This window comes from Zonotrichia leucophrys, chromosome 1 (genome assembly GCF_028769735.1).
Source record: "Zonotrichia leucophrys gambelii isolate GWCS_2022_RI chromosome 1, RI_Zleu_2.0, whole genome shotgun sequence".
NCBI classification, from domain to species: domain Eukaryota; kingdom Metazoa; phylum Chordata; class Aves; order Passeriformes; family Passerellidae; genus Zonotrichia; species Zonotrichia leucophrys.
The window spans coordinates 97,604,942-97,619,666 of NC_088169.1; the positions used below are offsets into that span (position 1 = coordinate 97,604,942).

Sequence of the window (14,725 nt, forward strand, 5' to 3'; positions counted from 1 at the left end):
GAAGATAAGATCATACCAATGGTATGGTTTTGGGTGCTAGTTTTATAGTTGATCCTCCTAAACCATGTTAGCCAGCAGACTCTTAGAAGTATGATACAAGCAAAAGTCTGTTCTTTCTCCTAACGATGCTAACTGCTGGACCAGGTATGTTTAGCCAGGTACATCTGCAGTGATTTATCAAATCCTGTAATTACTGCTGGAATACATCTGCCTCAACTTATAAAGATGTCAGTGGTGCTACGTGATCTCTTGTGTTTTGAGTTCCATTCTTCTAACCCTCCAAACAGTATTGCTTTTTCCACCATATTTCCTCTTGTTTACTCATTCTTCACTGTTCCATTGAACTGGTACTTGAATGCTAAGCTTACTGTTAATAAAAAAAAGCTTTACATTGCTTCTCTTTGCTATAAATTTTTTTTAAAGGAACAGTGGAAAAACAGATAAGGTTACTGAGACAGTGTAAACCTAGAACCTAGCCCCTCTTCTTATGTTATAATTAGTTGTAACTAATTACATTCTCTATATGTAAAGAGTTTACCTGGTTCATGGCAAATTTGGGAGAGAACCCCAAAGGGGCTCCTCTAGGAAAGCAGATTCAATCGGCCCCTCCCACCAACCGGTCCAGGAGAAAATACCTCCTTCGAGAAAAGTGGAAAAAACTTTATTACACAATAAAACCTAAACAATATTAATAAAACCCCTTGCTGCTCCAAAAGAGATGACAAACTCAGAAAGTCCCTCCCCGAGTTGCAGCTCAGCTCACTCAGTCTCTGATCAGTCCCTCAGTGCTGGAAATGTCGCAGGCCAGGCCCGGCCCGGTGGGCCCCAGGTGTGAGCTGCCGGTGCTCCCCTGGGTGTTCAGTCCAGAGCAGGTTTGAACAGCTCCAAAGAAAAGGGATACAGGAAAAGCCCACAGTCCAGGGAACTTTACCTCAGCTAGCTAAACTAACTAAAAGCAAAGGAGAGCTCTGTCCCACTGTCTGTCCATCCGCAGACAACACAGTCAGGAGCAGGAATGTGGAGGAGTGAGTGCAGTGTCTGAAAACAAACTGTGCACTCCTTCTCTGCCCCCTTCACTCTCTGCAACAAGTCTTAAAGGTGCAAAACTTATTATTCAGCATAAACAGAACTAGGCAATTTGGGATAAATGCATCATATAGTCAACCTAGGACAATATGATAGTTTATGTAGGTCTTTCTCTAATGTCTTGAAGATGGAACAATATTGAACATGCTTTTTTATGTAAGGATTCAGTAGTCATTTGAAAACTACCCCTAAACTTGTTTAAAAAAAAATGAGATTGTTTGATTTCTTATTTAAGCAGATGGAGGGTAAAGAGCCAAAAGAATAAAGCTAAATTTGAATGTGGCAGCATTACAAATGCCTTGGAAATAGTTGATAGGCTGTTAAAGATCATCCTGAGAGCCACAATCAATAATTTATTGGTGGCAGTGATTAAATGTGGAAAGGAAGTGTGTATAGATATATATGGAGAATATTTACAAAAATGCTCTTTGACCAAGCTCTCTTGCAAGGGAAAGCAGCTGATGAAATTTAGTGTAAACACATAGCTGGGCTAAACGATGAAGACCGAGAATAGAAAGGAAACTAAATGTAGTTAAATCGCGTGAAGTGATTTTAACATGTAACATGTAACCCTATGTTACATGTACACTCAATGAGAGAAATGGGTACCTCATTTCCATTAAATTAGTTACCAGATTGAAATGACAGATTGAATTTAACCATTTTTTCTTTTTGTTGGGCTTTGTTTATTTGTTTGTTGGTTTTTTGGTTTTGTTGGTTTTTTTCATAAATTTATCTCATCCCTTGATGTGTCTATCCATTTCTACTGTTAGAAGGTGTTGGCTCTCTGTACTATGGGCCTTTCGTTTCCAGGTTTACCTCTCAGGACCTGATGCAGTTTTAGGGCTCTCTGCTCTACTGAGTTTTAAGCTCCTTGGCACTGATCTGTGGATTTTAAAGGCTCAAATGTCCTGTTTTTTTGAGAAGGCAGAAGTGTCTGACACCTAGAGGCAGACACATTGCATCAACTTGCTTTATTGTTTCCTGTTGCAACTACTTAATGACTCCCAGAATATAAAATATATAAAACAGATACCCACTCTATAAAACGTACCATTTAAAGAGTTTAGTCTTCAAATAAATGTGCATACAGTAAGTGAAGGGTTTGGGGAAATAAAAAGCTCTTGTTGTTTTTGTAAAATAGTTAAGGATGGCAATGGAAAACCTAATAGGAATGCAAACATAACATGGGTATTGGAAGAAATCCTTCCTATTTTTATTGTTACAGATGGTGTGATAATCTTTGTGAACCCTTGAATACAGCTGTATACAATATTACACTAGTAGAGGAGTTGAGATTTGAGATGTATTCTAGGATTGTTAGAGAAAACTAAAGATACACAAAGATACTGCTAAGTCTCATGAAATGTACAATTACTACTTTAAATCAGCTGTTAAATTATTCTCCAGTCATTGCCATAGACTAGTCACAGTCAGCAAGTTCACACCGTGGAACAGCAGATTAGTTCTTATTTGGTGAAACAACTAATCACCAAGTGTGCAAGTACGAAACACAATCTCATTTCAAAAGTATTGAAGTTAATATGGAATAGATGTACTCTGCTAGAGCTGTATAGACAACAAGGGGGTCTTTTAGGACTGCTTGAAAGCTGATGATATTTAAAACAGGATCAATTCTTACTGGAATCACTACCATGTGAAGGCTGAGCTACCAGCTTCTGCAACTCTTTCAAACTGTCTTCAGAAGGGCAGATTCATCTGAGTGGCAGTCTGGACCTATGTCTTGCTTAGTCTATAAATATGTTTGGCAGACAGTTTGGAACACTTAACTTGTCCATTTCATACCACTGTTTAGTATGTCGGCTTTCCGGAATATTTTTCTGGTCCTCCAGAATGAAAAAGCAAATCTCACTTTATGGTTACATATTTGGTTCATTACATATTCAGTTCTCCCCTTTTGTATTATGAATCAAGCCCATTAATCTGACGGGATCATCGTGAATGGCTTCTTCTTTCGCCGTGTTTTCGGCAGCCAGCTGCTCACTGTTGAGGTAAATGCTAACTTTGGAAGCCACCATGGGGTTAGATGATCTTTCTCCTTCATCTTCCTCTAATGAAGGATCTTTCTTTCTCCTTGGTTTTCTGCATTTTCCCTTGACACTGTGATCAAGTGAGGCATAACACATCTGACTGGCTGACTCCACCTGAAAGAAAATTCACTTTACGTTCAGTAGTTATCCTTGCTTTAAAGTCTAAGTCTTCCAATATGTCTATGCTCTAATCATAATCCTGCTTGTAATTTGCCTAAACTAGCTGTAAAACAGCTCATTAAAAGTACAAATTATTAAACTGTGGGAGAATGGAAAACAGATCAATATAAGCTAATGGTAAATGACTGATAGTAGCAATATGGAAAAATTCATCAAGGTATCACTAGAAAGAGTCTCTGTGGAAAAGAGGGAAGCTCATGTAATAAATCCAGATTCTTTGGGATGCAAGACATTATTTGATCTGATTTTCTTCTCACTTTTTTATTTTTTAGTTGGAATCCTGTTATTAGGCTTTGTGCAGAAATTCAAAGATGGATGATTCTTGTCTATATATATGATCTCATTTCCAGTGCAAAATGTGTGCTTTTTGTGTCTTTCCCCTGATTTTTGTGCTTTTTCAAGCCAGACCATCAATGACTGTTGACATTGAAATGTCTAGATTTAAAAAGTTGTTCTTTACCTGGAAATACCCTGTGAGAGAGTTTGAAAATCCGTCCCTATGAAATATGTGGCAGTCAACTCAGGAAATTGATGCCAGGAATGCTTCAATCACAGGCAAATTTCATTTGAAGCTTTCATGCATCTCAACAAAGTACAAATCAATAGAAAATAATCTTTCCCTGGTTAAAGCATATAGATTTTGCACTGGACAGGAGACACCCAGTCAAACTCATGAGCATCATGTGATGCAGTTTGTGTTTTCTCTTGGTTGATAACTAAACCAAATAAAATTAATTCTTTATATTAGCCATGGATGCAAATTTAATTCTACATGATCTTCATGCCTATGGCTGAGCTTTATTATGCTGTATTGCATGGATCTGAACCATCTATAATAATGCTTCCTTATTAATGACTCAGATTGAATGGAGGGTCGAGTTTGTACTGAAATACTTTGATGAACTGAGATACTAATACATGGTAATTTTTGTGAGATTGTGAAGATTTTTGTTATATACTCTTATAGAATAAATAAAGGAACTCTGAGACATACCATATTACTCTAATTCAGAAATCTGTAACTAAAATTAAAGATACCTGTAGCTGGTTAACTGGTCTTTGAGGCTGGGACTTCATCTGCTCGTAACAACATTCTTCTGTAATTTATCAAAATAGAAAAATCTTTTTATTAAGACATGCTACTGAGTCTTAAATGATCAGACCAACAGATTTTATCTGTTAGAGAATGCTCTAAAATTAAATTAAATTAGTGTGCTCTAACATTAAATTAAATTAATGCTCTAAACTCCCCCCAGTTTGCTTTGGTAGGGTGTTTGTTTTGAAATCACACACAGTTCTCTCCCTCTAATTATAGAGAGGTAAATAGCTAAGAAATTCAGACACATACTGTGAAAATGGAAATAATTGTGTTCATATGAAGGAGAGGTTTCTCATTATTTACTTATATGAGTGTCATTTTAGAGTGGTAGGAGGACTTCTTGCAATTAAGAGGTAGCCACGTACTGATTAATTTTTCAGCACAGGCAGCCTTTTCTTTGACTGAGGAAGAGGTTGTGAGTTGCAGCAGCTGGTGATTAAATTTTGTTCCTGAGTCTACTTCAGTTTTCTGTAAATTCAGTTCTAGTTATTTTCTCATGTTATATCTCATTTTAGCCACCAGTAAAACAGATTACTTCCTTACAGTTTGCAGACTTTTACAATGTCACTGCATTTGAGCATTGACTTGGTTCAATTTATGCAAACTGTGTATGAAAAAGTTGGGTTTGTTTGGGCTTTTTTTCCCCCTGCAGTTGAAGTGCTTTAGTTTTACTTAGCTCAAATTAAGGCTTGCAGAAAAAGTTATTCTCGTTACTTAAATATTGCTTTAACTCTATAAGGGCTTTGAAACCCTCTGCACATCCAGCTGTCACTGCAGCTACATGATGTTACAGCCTTTAATGTGTCTCTGCCAAGGATTGTTAACTTGAGCACGGTAGAGCAGAGCCAAGCTGTCTGCCCACCATTCAGCTGCTGGCCTTCAGCACATTTGTCAGTGTCGCTGGTGATTTGTGGATAGCCACAGCCGAGAGCTGGGATGTGTTTGTTTCTGCCTCCTTCTGTGGGAGCACTGACCTTGGGCCGTGAGGTAATATGTGATTTAGATTGCTTTAATAGGCATGGATCAAGCTGCTGTTTCTGTTAGTGTAGCTTTACATTTAGACAAGCTCTTTATTTTGAGATACTTGGCTGAATAGGAACATATGGACTGTTAAAAATCAAATTCAGCATGAGATCTGTTCTTATAAATAGTAGTGCAGTATGAAGGTTTGCATTTCTGTCCCAAGTATCTTTTAATAATTTCAATTATATCAATAGTTGAAAATATGTAGATTCATACGTTTGCCGTTTGAGAAATGCAAAATATGTCAGTCATTTTTAATCATACATTTTTATAGCCACTGAATAGACACGTGTTCCTAAAATGAATCTTACCTAAAATATCTTGATTGAGATTGCCATAAACTGGATAATCTTCTGTGTGATAGCCATCATAGCTACAAGGGGAATGAAAAAATACTTTTAATTCACAGAATATGCTTTATTTAGCACCCCAATACTATATTTTAGTAAATGTTTTATGCACATATGCAGATTGTGTGTGTATATCCATATGTAGCAGATTGTTTGGTATCTTATAAACAAGATCAGAAATATCAGAGGGGGCAGAAATGGCAGTATGGGTGTTCTCAGGAGAGGTTTGTTACCTAGCCCAGAACTGAACTCTCCTTCCCTGTCACTTCATCAAGCACAAAGCTAATCTCAAGACTATTAAGCTACACTTTGAGGTAGGGTAAGAAATATTGATGATCACTGAAAGGAATGCAGTTCATGTCCTCTGAGACCACTCTGCAATACAAACTAAAGCACCATATCTGTCTTTTGGGACGATGTTCTTAAAAGGTCCCCTCTTGATTGAATTAAAATACTTCGGTCAACACAAGCAGAGAAGACCATCAGCTTTGCATTTTTAATTGCATATTGTGTTTCATTACCTGGTGTTACTTGAAAATGTTTTTAAGTGGATTTGTTAAATGGGAATTGTTAGTGGGAAGCACTTTGTAACCTTCCTACTGCACCCCTATATTGCATCTCATCAAGCGGGTGAAGTTGTCCTCTAACACCACATTCAGTGGTATTTTTCATCTGAACAGGCAGTAAAAGACAAATAGAGATTTTCTAATTTCAAGAAAATTTGTAACTGAGAATTGGATTTGGGTAACAGGTGCAGGCTTTTGTATTTTTATTTCAAGGGCCTTTTATATTTGGGTTGCGATGAGACTCTATGCATCTCTGTTTTCTAAAGTTGGTCTTGGTTTGGCGTTTTCTTCTGTGTGGCGTAAGAGAGAGAGACTTGAAACAGATTTGTGCAACAGATCATGAGATATCCTACAGCTGTAAACAGCCCTTTTTATTGCTTTTGGATGCTATGTGTAAAATATGGTTACGAAATGTAAATACATGTAAATTATCACTCCACAAGTATTAACTATCAGACTATATTTTGTAACTGCTTTGTAAGAGCTGAGAGTTCTTTTAAATTATTATGGAATTATTGACTATAAGTGATAGATAAAGGTGGTTTATCTCAATACCTTGCACTTTCAGATAAAATAGTATTAGCATGCAATTATTTCATTGTTGATAAAATGACTGGAGTATGTATCTCAGATGTGAATATTTTTTCCCTAGGTTTTTTGAAATTTTTTTTCCACTACCAACATTTCCAGGCAGACTGCATGAGATAGTGAATTTTCCTCTATGCCATCCCTCCAAAGCCATCTGTCATTATTTATTGCATATTTTACCCTTGCCAGAAAAAAAACTTTTTAATACAACTTACCTTGGATCATTCTCTTCATAGTCTTTATACATTTTAGCTGGATTTTTTTTTTGAAAAAGAAAAGAGAAAATGAAACATAATTTTAGAACACTTCAGTCTCACAGGCATGGTTTTGGTTTTGTTTTAGAGAATAGAGTTGAAAGCTTTGTCTCTCAGGATCTTCATTTGTCCCTCTACTTTTCTCAAATATTTTGTCAAATACAAAAAATGCTTGTGTTATGGCCCTGTGCTGTGTCTACAAAGTCTACATTAGTTTACAGTACCCAAAAAACATATTGTAACACATGTGATTAATTCTTTATTTCCTCCAAATTCTCCTTTGCCCTCATTTTTTTCTCACAGATTTTCTCTGGGGAGGTGAATCGTGTTAATGTTACAAAATGATCGTTTATTTATTTCACTGGTTCTGGTATGGCTGAAAAAGAGATCCTGTGATCCACACAGATGAAGAAACTGAAGCAGAGAGGCAATGGCTACAAAGAGATTTCATGCTAGAGCCTGATGAATAATTCAGGAATGCCTGACTTTCTAAACTCTGCTCCAGGACTCCAGAATTTACCACAGTAAGCTCCAACTCAATGACTAATGCAGCATCAGCCACTCTGACCTCAGCCTTGGTCAGGTTAGTTTTGTAAATGAGTGTGATTCTTCTTCATAGAGACATCTGCCTAGTAGCCCTAAAACACAAACAAAAAGCTCAACTCATACCCATCCCAAAAGACTCCAGCAACTCTCTTAATATCCTGTGAATTAATATCTGACTCTCTAATACTTGGTGAGCTCAGTTTATAGGCACAGGCTCTCTGTTTATGTGGATTATATACACAGGTGTATTTAGCCTTGTTGAAGTCACCAGTGTTTGCCTGCCCACCCCTACATGTACAGCACAGGGGCAGTTTTCCCTGTGTAAAGGGAATGGTGAGAACTGTATAACTTCCTAAACATAGAATCACATGCATAAGGCAGGCTGAACTGGCACAATCTGTCAAAAAGTAAAAGTTAATTTCAAGCAAAACCAGAGTATGACTGCAGCCATATGAGAGACACACTGGTTTAAGAAACACATTAGAATCCTATTATGAAAAGCAATTAGAATGTTTTTCCAAAACACACTGATAAGGCATAAAATCTGTATGACATCTGAAATTCAAATGAGCATTCAGGAATTTGGGGAGGAGAAAATTTTCTCAAATGTATTTTCTATCGATGCATCTACTTAAAATAATTTTTAAATGGAAATATACATAATAATCAGTTATAAGAAAAGTATACTTCCTAGGAAAGGAAACTGCAGGTATTAAAAATAGATTTTAAAAATAAAAATTTAGTCAGAATTAAATTCTTCCTGTTTTGCTGATTTACCTTCAGAGAATGGATTTGGGTACTTGTTTTTAGCTGTGGATTGGGCAGTTAGCAATTGTTCTGTAATCATACCTGACTCTTAAAAATTTTCAAAAGATAAATCTTCTCTAGTAAAATCATTCTTGCCAAAATTTAACTTTAAGATTCAGAAGAATCAATTTGTCAACTTGATAGCTCTGAGCAGGGATGGCTTTAAACATTGAAATTCGATTTCTTACAAAGAGACATTACTTACATTGCTTCTTTTTCATACAGTGTACAATATTGAGTGTCACTGAAACAAGCAGAGACAAACTCAGGAAGGCCAAAACTCCCCAGACAGAAAAATGGCAGTCCATTCCTGTAACTGAAAGAAAATTTACTATATGTGTTGTCTAACAATATTTCTGTATTCTCTTTGTACTTGGCTAGTTTTTGGTTTCTGTAATCAAAGCTGCTGTTTTGTTGTTTACTCTGTGACAGGTATTGCTATACAAGCTAAATAATTAATATCAAAATCAGATGCTAAATATTAAGAAAGCAACTTTAATAAACTGTTAGCAGAAATACTGTTTCACAGGAATTCAGCCAAAGATTAAGCTATTGGTTTGCCTGTAAGATGCAGTAAAAATCCTAAATTAATAAAGAAGAATGTAATTTTACTGGACAGCTTTGAAATTATTCTTGCAGTTGTCTTTAAGTTAGTGTTTGTAGTAAATTAAGTACATTCTTAGCTAAATTCTAGAGTTCATGAAAGTAGTTCTGAATTTAGCCAAAACAAATTTGCTGGATGTGTCTCAGAATAATAGCTAAGACTGTAGCATTTTAACAATCCCTGAAAAAAAGTGAAAATTTGGTTATGTTTTCTTGCATTGTTTTCCAGCTATTAAAACCACTTACTTGTTTTACTTGTTCTTATTTTCTTTCCTGAGAAACCAGGGAAAGTGATGGTAAAGGATAAGCATCAGCTGGGAACCATTGAAGCCCCAAGGAAGAGTTCAAACAGCTCCTAGAAAATCACTTGGTGAAAGGTGGGTCTACTTATCTGAACAAAATCCTCTTTTGCTGTAAACCTGCCACTCCTTGCAATAAGAAAGACAGGAAAGAACCCCCCTGCCCAAAATCTGTTTTTTCATTTAATTAATTATTTGATTAACCTAGCTTATACAAATTTTCCATCACAAACCAGCCTATTTGTGGCTGTCTACTGGCCAAAATTATCAGGGTTGCTGTGAATGGCCTGCGAAAGCCTTCTGTGACAGAGGAATCACTGAGCCAAATAAATGAGTGAAAGGAGCTTGCAGCTTTATTCTTAACTTTCCCCAGAGGCTTATTTCATGTTCTCTGAGATTTAGAGTGTTTGAAATAAAGTCTGGTGCCCAAAACTAATGGCCTCTAATAGTGCATAAAAAGAAACGCGTGGCTGGAGCAGAGCAGTTAAGGGGCTGGGTTGGACAATACTGATCCTTAGAGCACTTTGTTGTTTTTTGACATACCTGGATTCCCTGGAAGGCCACACTTTGTTTGTTTCCTAAGTAAAGCGAGTTACAGGAGTACAGGAATGCACTTTTCCATGTTGCTGGCCAGGGGAGGGTGGCAATGCATTTGCTGAGAAAGCAGAGCTTTGTTCCTTGCCTGACTGGGCTCTGGCTCAAAACCTTCTTACAGGTTTTGCCCCCTCATTGCACTGGGGTTGCCAAAGCTCTTTTTGTTTTGTTGTACTCCAACCCCCAGGTGTTCTTATAACGACAAAACAAGAGGAGATAAGCCCTGATAGTAAAAAATCACAAATTACCTGGGCTTCTGGGATGCAGGTTTCCTTCCTGATCAGAATGCTCTTTTAAAAGGAACAACACAAAGCAAATAAGCTGTAGTTTTCTGACAGACTTTTATCTTTTTTTGCACATGGTACTTTCAGTGACCATTTATTCTTCTTTTTAAACTAAACGTTCTCTTTCCCTCCCTTTCTACTACTTGAGTTCTCCCAAAGGTGTTTGAGAGTACTTTTGCACTGCAATACTCCTTTTTATGTTGAAAGGCACTTTTATGCAATGAGATACAGACATTTATGAGGAGAGAAAACATCCCCATGGAGCAGCTATACATCATTCCACTTTTTCAGGGAAGGAATTAAAAGAATGAGAGATCATACACTGAGAAGATATTATCAGGATGCATCAAGAATCATCAGTCTTTGGAACCTGGTTACTGTGCAATTAGTCACTTAATATTGCATCCCATGCAACCTGTCCAAAACAAGAAGTCTGTCCAGGACAAGAAATTTCAAGTTTCACTGTTGTACCTAAATAATGAGAATCCTCTCATTCTTCTCCTGTCTTTTTTTCTTTTTTGGTGTGATTGGTTTCCATTCTTCTCGTGTTCATTTCATATTTCTTTTCCTACAAACACTTTTCCCAGGGAGCAGAAGCAGTATTGTGGCCTATGAGAAGGGAAGCACATGTAAATGTGATAGTATCACAGAATCAACCATATTGGAAAAGTCCTCTGAGATGATCGAGTCCAGCCTGTGACTAAACCACACCTTGCCACCTGCACCATGGCACTCAGTGCCATGGTCATTCTTTCCTGAAGCACCTCAGGGACAGGGACTCCACCAGCTCCCTGGGCAGCCCATTCCACAAGCCACAACACTGAGGTTCATCAGAACAAAAAGAGTGAGCAGGTACCGAAAGTACAGTCATGATCTAACATTGTTCCTTTTTCTTCTTGTAGAATGTTGTCATTTTTCTCTCTGATTCAGGAATCCAGTTTTTGCCTGGTGTTTCCAGAGTAGAAGGAAAACTCTTAGTTTCAATTTGACTATTTCCAGTCCTTAACTGGCCCACTTTTTGTTGACAAGTATTATTTTCATGTTTCAGCTTTTGATTTAAATTGAAATCATTATCTGGAAAATAGTAAAGGATGGATAAAATTCTTTTCTTTTTAGTTTTCAAGTTTAAATTCTATAGTATTTGAGCCATCCTACTTCTCAAGAATTTAAAAAACATTTTAGGAAAAAAAAAGATATGAAACTTGGATTTCTCATAAAATGTAACAATGTTTTAAATCTCACAATCTATAGTTCTTAAGCATGATTTAGGAAATTTCTTGGGTGTGGGTAGATTAAGAAAAGAACATTTAAATTTCTTCCTGGATGAACACTACTTAGTTTATTTTAAAATTTATTTTCCATAATACTAACTTAAACATCTGCTTGTGTTTCAGCAGAATGTATACAAACATATGTGTGACTTCAGTATATTTTTGTTTGTTTGTTTTTGCAATACTAGCTATTTGTTTGTCAGACAACACTACTTATTGGGAGAAACAACAGCAGTTTTTACCTAGCCCGCAAAATCATAGTAAACGCCTTGATCGGAGATGTACTGGCGCTCTTCTGAGAGCTCCACTCCATTCTAACATTAGTTTCAAGCTAATCATATACCCAGATTTGAAATATGAGAAAATCCAGTTTTATATCCTAGCTTTACAGATATGCAACTCCCAGATCTTTCCTATGTCTTCTTTTTCTTATAGGTCTTTCTGATACGCTGCTTACATTTGTAACTGCATGATTTCAATATTAACTACTTTGACAACAGCAGCATTAGAAGGAAAGCTGACCAACTGTGTGAAGAACAATTTGTCTCCACAGATAACTGCACTCCCTAAATGTACAATAGCAGATGCAGCTTCTCAGGGTTAACAGGTTGTGCTAAAGACAAAAATAAGAAAAGGAGACTGTAGATGGTGACTGAGAAATAAACATCAAGTCTATTAGACTAATTATATTCCATTTTGAAATGTTGTCTTTTATTCTATTCTCTAATTTTAATTCTCATGCAAGTCATCTATTCTCAAATGGAGCAAAACTATAATAATCTTTTTTTATGTAACATATAATTAGTCCAAAGAACCTGTGACACTGTATTCAGGGGCCATCTTATTCAAGCCATCAAATTGAATATTTTTAAAAAAAAGAATGTTTTGTATCTTTTGAAAAATGTCATATGGAATAATTAGGCTGCTTGAGAATAGGACACTATGATTCTAAAACTATACGCTCAAATTCCATCAGGGTTTTCTGTGACAGTCTATCTGTAACAGAAATAATATTGAAGTCTTTTAAAGTAATGTGCTCCTCTGTGAAAGGAAGATGTTCATTACATACCCAAGGTTTCATGAGAGGGGACAATATTTGTAATATTGTTAGTAGACTTTGGGATGTGTGAGTGGAGAAATATTATATTTAATAATTATAAAGATGACAGTATTTTGATTAACTAATATCAGACTCTCTCTAGTATTAATGACACATTCTTATGCCGCTGTTCTTCCGCTTATCTTTGAAAACCAGGTTAAACTTGGAGTAGCATCCAAGTAGAACGTCTGTGTCTTAGGTAAGTTACTTCATTTGGATAATGTTTTTACTTTTATGACTTCAGGGATGGGTTACTCACCACCTCTTAATATATTTTCCAGTGTTTTAAACTGAATGTACTGAATTCACACCACAAAATATAGACAAACAAAAGACCTTCTAAATACATAGTTAATTGAGCTTTTTCTCTTTAAAAGACTATTGACGACTTTCTCCACCAACAGAAACATGGGAATAAATAGTTTTGGTAATTTGTTCTTAGATTTTCTCTTTACAGGCTTCATTATATTATTATTGTCACTGTGAGGGAAAAGAAGAAAAATAAAACCCAACCAAAAAAACAAAAGCCTCCAAAACATTCTAATCTTTCCTGGGTGAATTTCTGCTCTTCCTTTTATTGCAACTCAAAGAAATGGATATAATCCTGTACTCACTTACCTGTAGGAAGTGGAGTCAGATTTAGCAATTTGTGTTGCATATTTGTCCTATTAACAACATAAGATTAGGTAGCATAAATGCTATGTTTTGTTCCTCCTTGCTCTTAAATATTTTGTTTAGAGAATCCATCACAAGGGATAACAGGGAGATAGGCTACTTCTACCAGGTGTTTGTACTGAAAAGAACGTGAGGTGAGGAACATAGAAACCATCTAGCTGGACATGCCATCTGTGGTATCAATGTGTTATCCACAGAGGCAGATTAATTGCTACCAGATTTATGGTGACAATCTGGAGAACGGAATGGTTTCTTTCCTTTCTTTCCTCTCGTTTTTGTCTACAATTTTGTTAACGATTACATAAAACTGTCTTTCCTCCCCCCTTCCAATTAAACATCGATATAAGTAATATTTTGTCCTAATGGCCCTTAGAAAAAGAAACTCATTAAGAGACTGATGAATGTTAAATTAGCATTAAAAATGCTTCCACCTGTGTGAGCATTTAATACAGGATTAATTCTCTGAAAAAGATTCCTTAAACTGCAATTAATTAGCGCACAACTAATTGCTTTGTAAGATATCAGCTTCATACTTCAGAACGGAAACAGCACACGGTAAAATAAGAAGGCCCACAGCACAGAATTTTCAGAATAAAATCAATGCCTTAATTAATGAAGGTTTAGCACCCTGAGCCACCTTGTAGAAGACTGCGAATCTACATAGCACGGCTCCTCTGCTCCAATGCTTACAAGTTTAAAAGATAAGGATTACCTGATCCTGTTGCTTCTAGGAATATTCCCCTCTCCTTTATCCAACAGGAAATCAAGTTATGTTGGCAGAAGTTGGATACTCTTGTTTCGAGCCTGGCAGCATGAACCTGTCTTTAGAGTTGCTGTTAATCTCAAATCCCTCCAGTCTTTTTTTTTCACCTTCTTTCTTACAAACAGGAAATGTGGTTCAGCTTTTACAAGCAACACACATTCTCCTTCAGTGTTTGCCTCCAAGAGAGAATTAAATTATTTATGTGTACCCTTGTATTTATTGTCCACCTGTCTTGCCTCAGAAGAACATGTACAGGACTATAAGTTTCATTTATATGATACAAACCTACTATTGTAATATTCATATTCATATTCTAAGTCTTCTTGGGTTTAATGTTATATTGAATTCGACAAAAGTATTTAGATACTTCTTAAAGTAAATTACAGAACTATTTTACCTAGGAGTTTACCTAGTGGCTCTTTCTCTCTTGAAGTTTCTAAACCAAGGCAGAAAATAATTGATGAGAGCTTACAGTTTAGCAACAATAGGATTTACAGGCATGATGAAGGAATTATAACACTGCCAGCTCTTGAAAGTCAGGTTGGAATAACATAATGTCATTCCTCCATTCTGTAGAGTTTTTGAAT

At 36.3% G+C, this 14,725-nt stretch overlaps 1 protein-coding gene across 1 annotated transcript; it reads right to left on the reverse strand.

The window, feature by feature from the left end:
• Positions 1 to 2,867: 2,867 nt before the first annotated feature.
• LOC135442842 (T-cell receptor-associated transmembrane adapter 1) lies at positions 2,868 to 7,200 on the reverse strand. Its single transcript, XM_064703117.1, has 4 exons — positions 7,159 to 7,200; positions 5,751 to 5,812; positions 4,356 to 4,414; positions 2,868 to 3,251 (listed from the first exon to the last, which is right to left on the reverse strand). Exons 1-4 carry the CDS (start codon positions 7,188 to 7,190, stop codon positions 2,991 to 2,993), a joined length of 414 nt encoding a protein of 137 aa, XP_064559187.1. The 5' UTR covers positions 7,191 to 7,200; the 3' UTR covers positions 2,868 to 2,990.
• Positions 7,201 to 14,725: the final 7,525 nt, after the last annotated feature.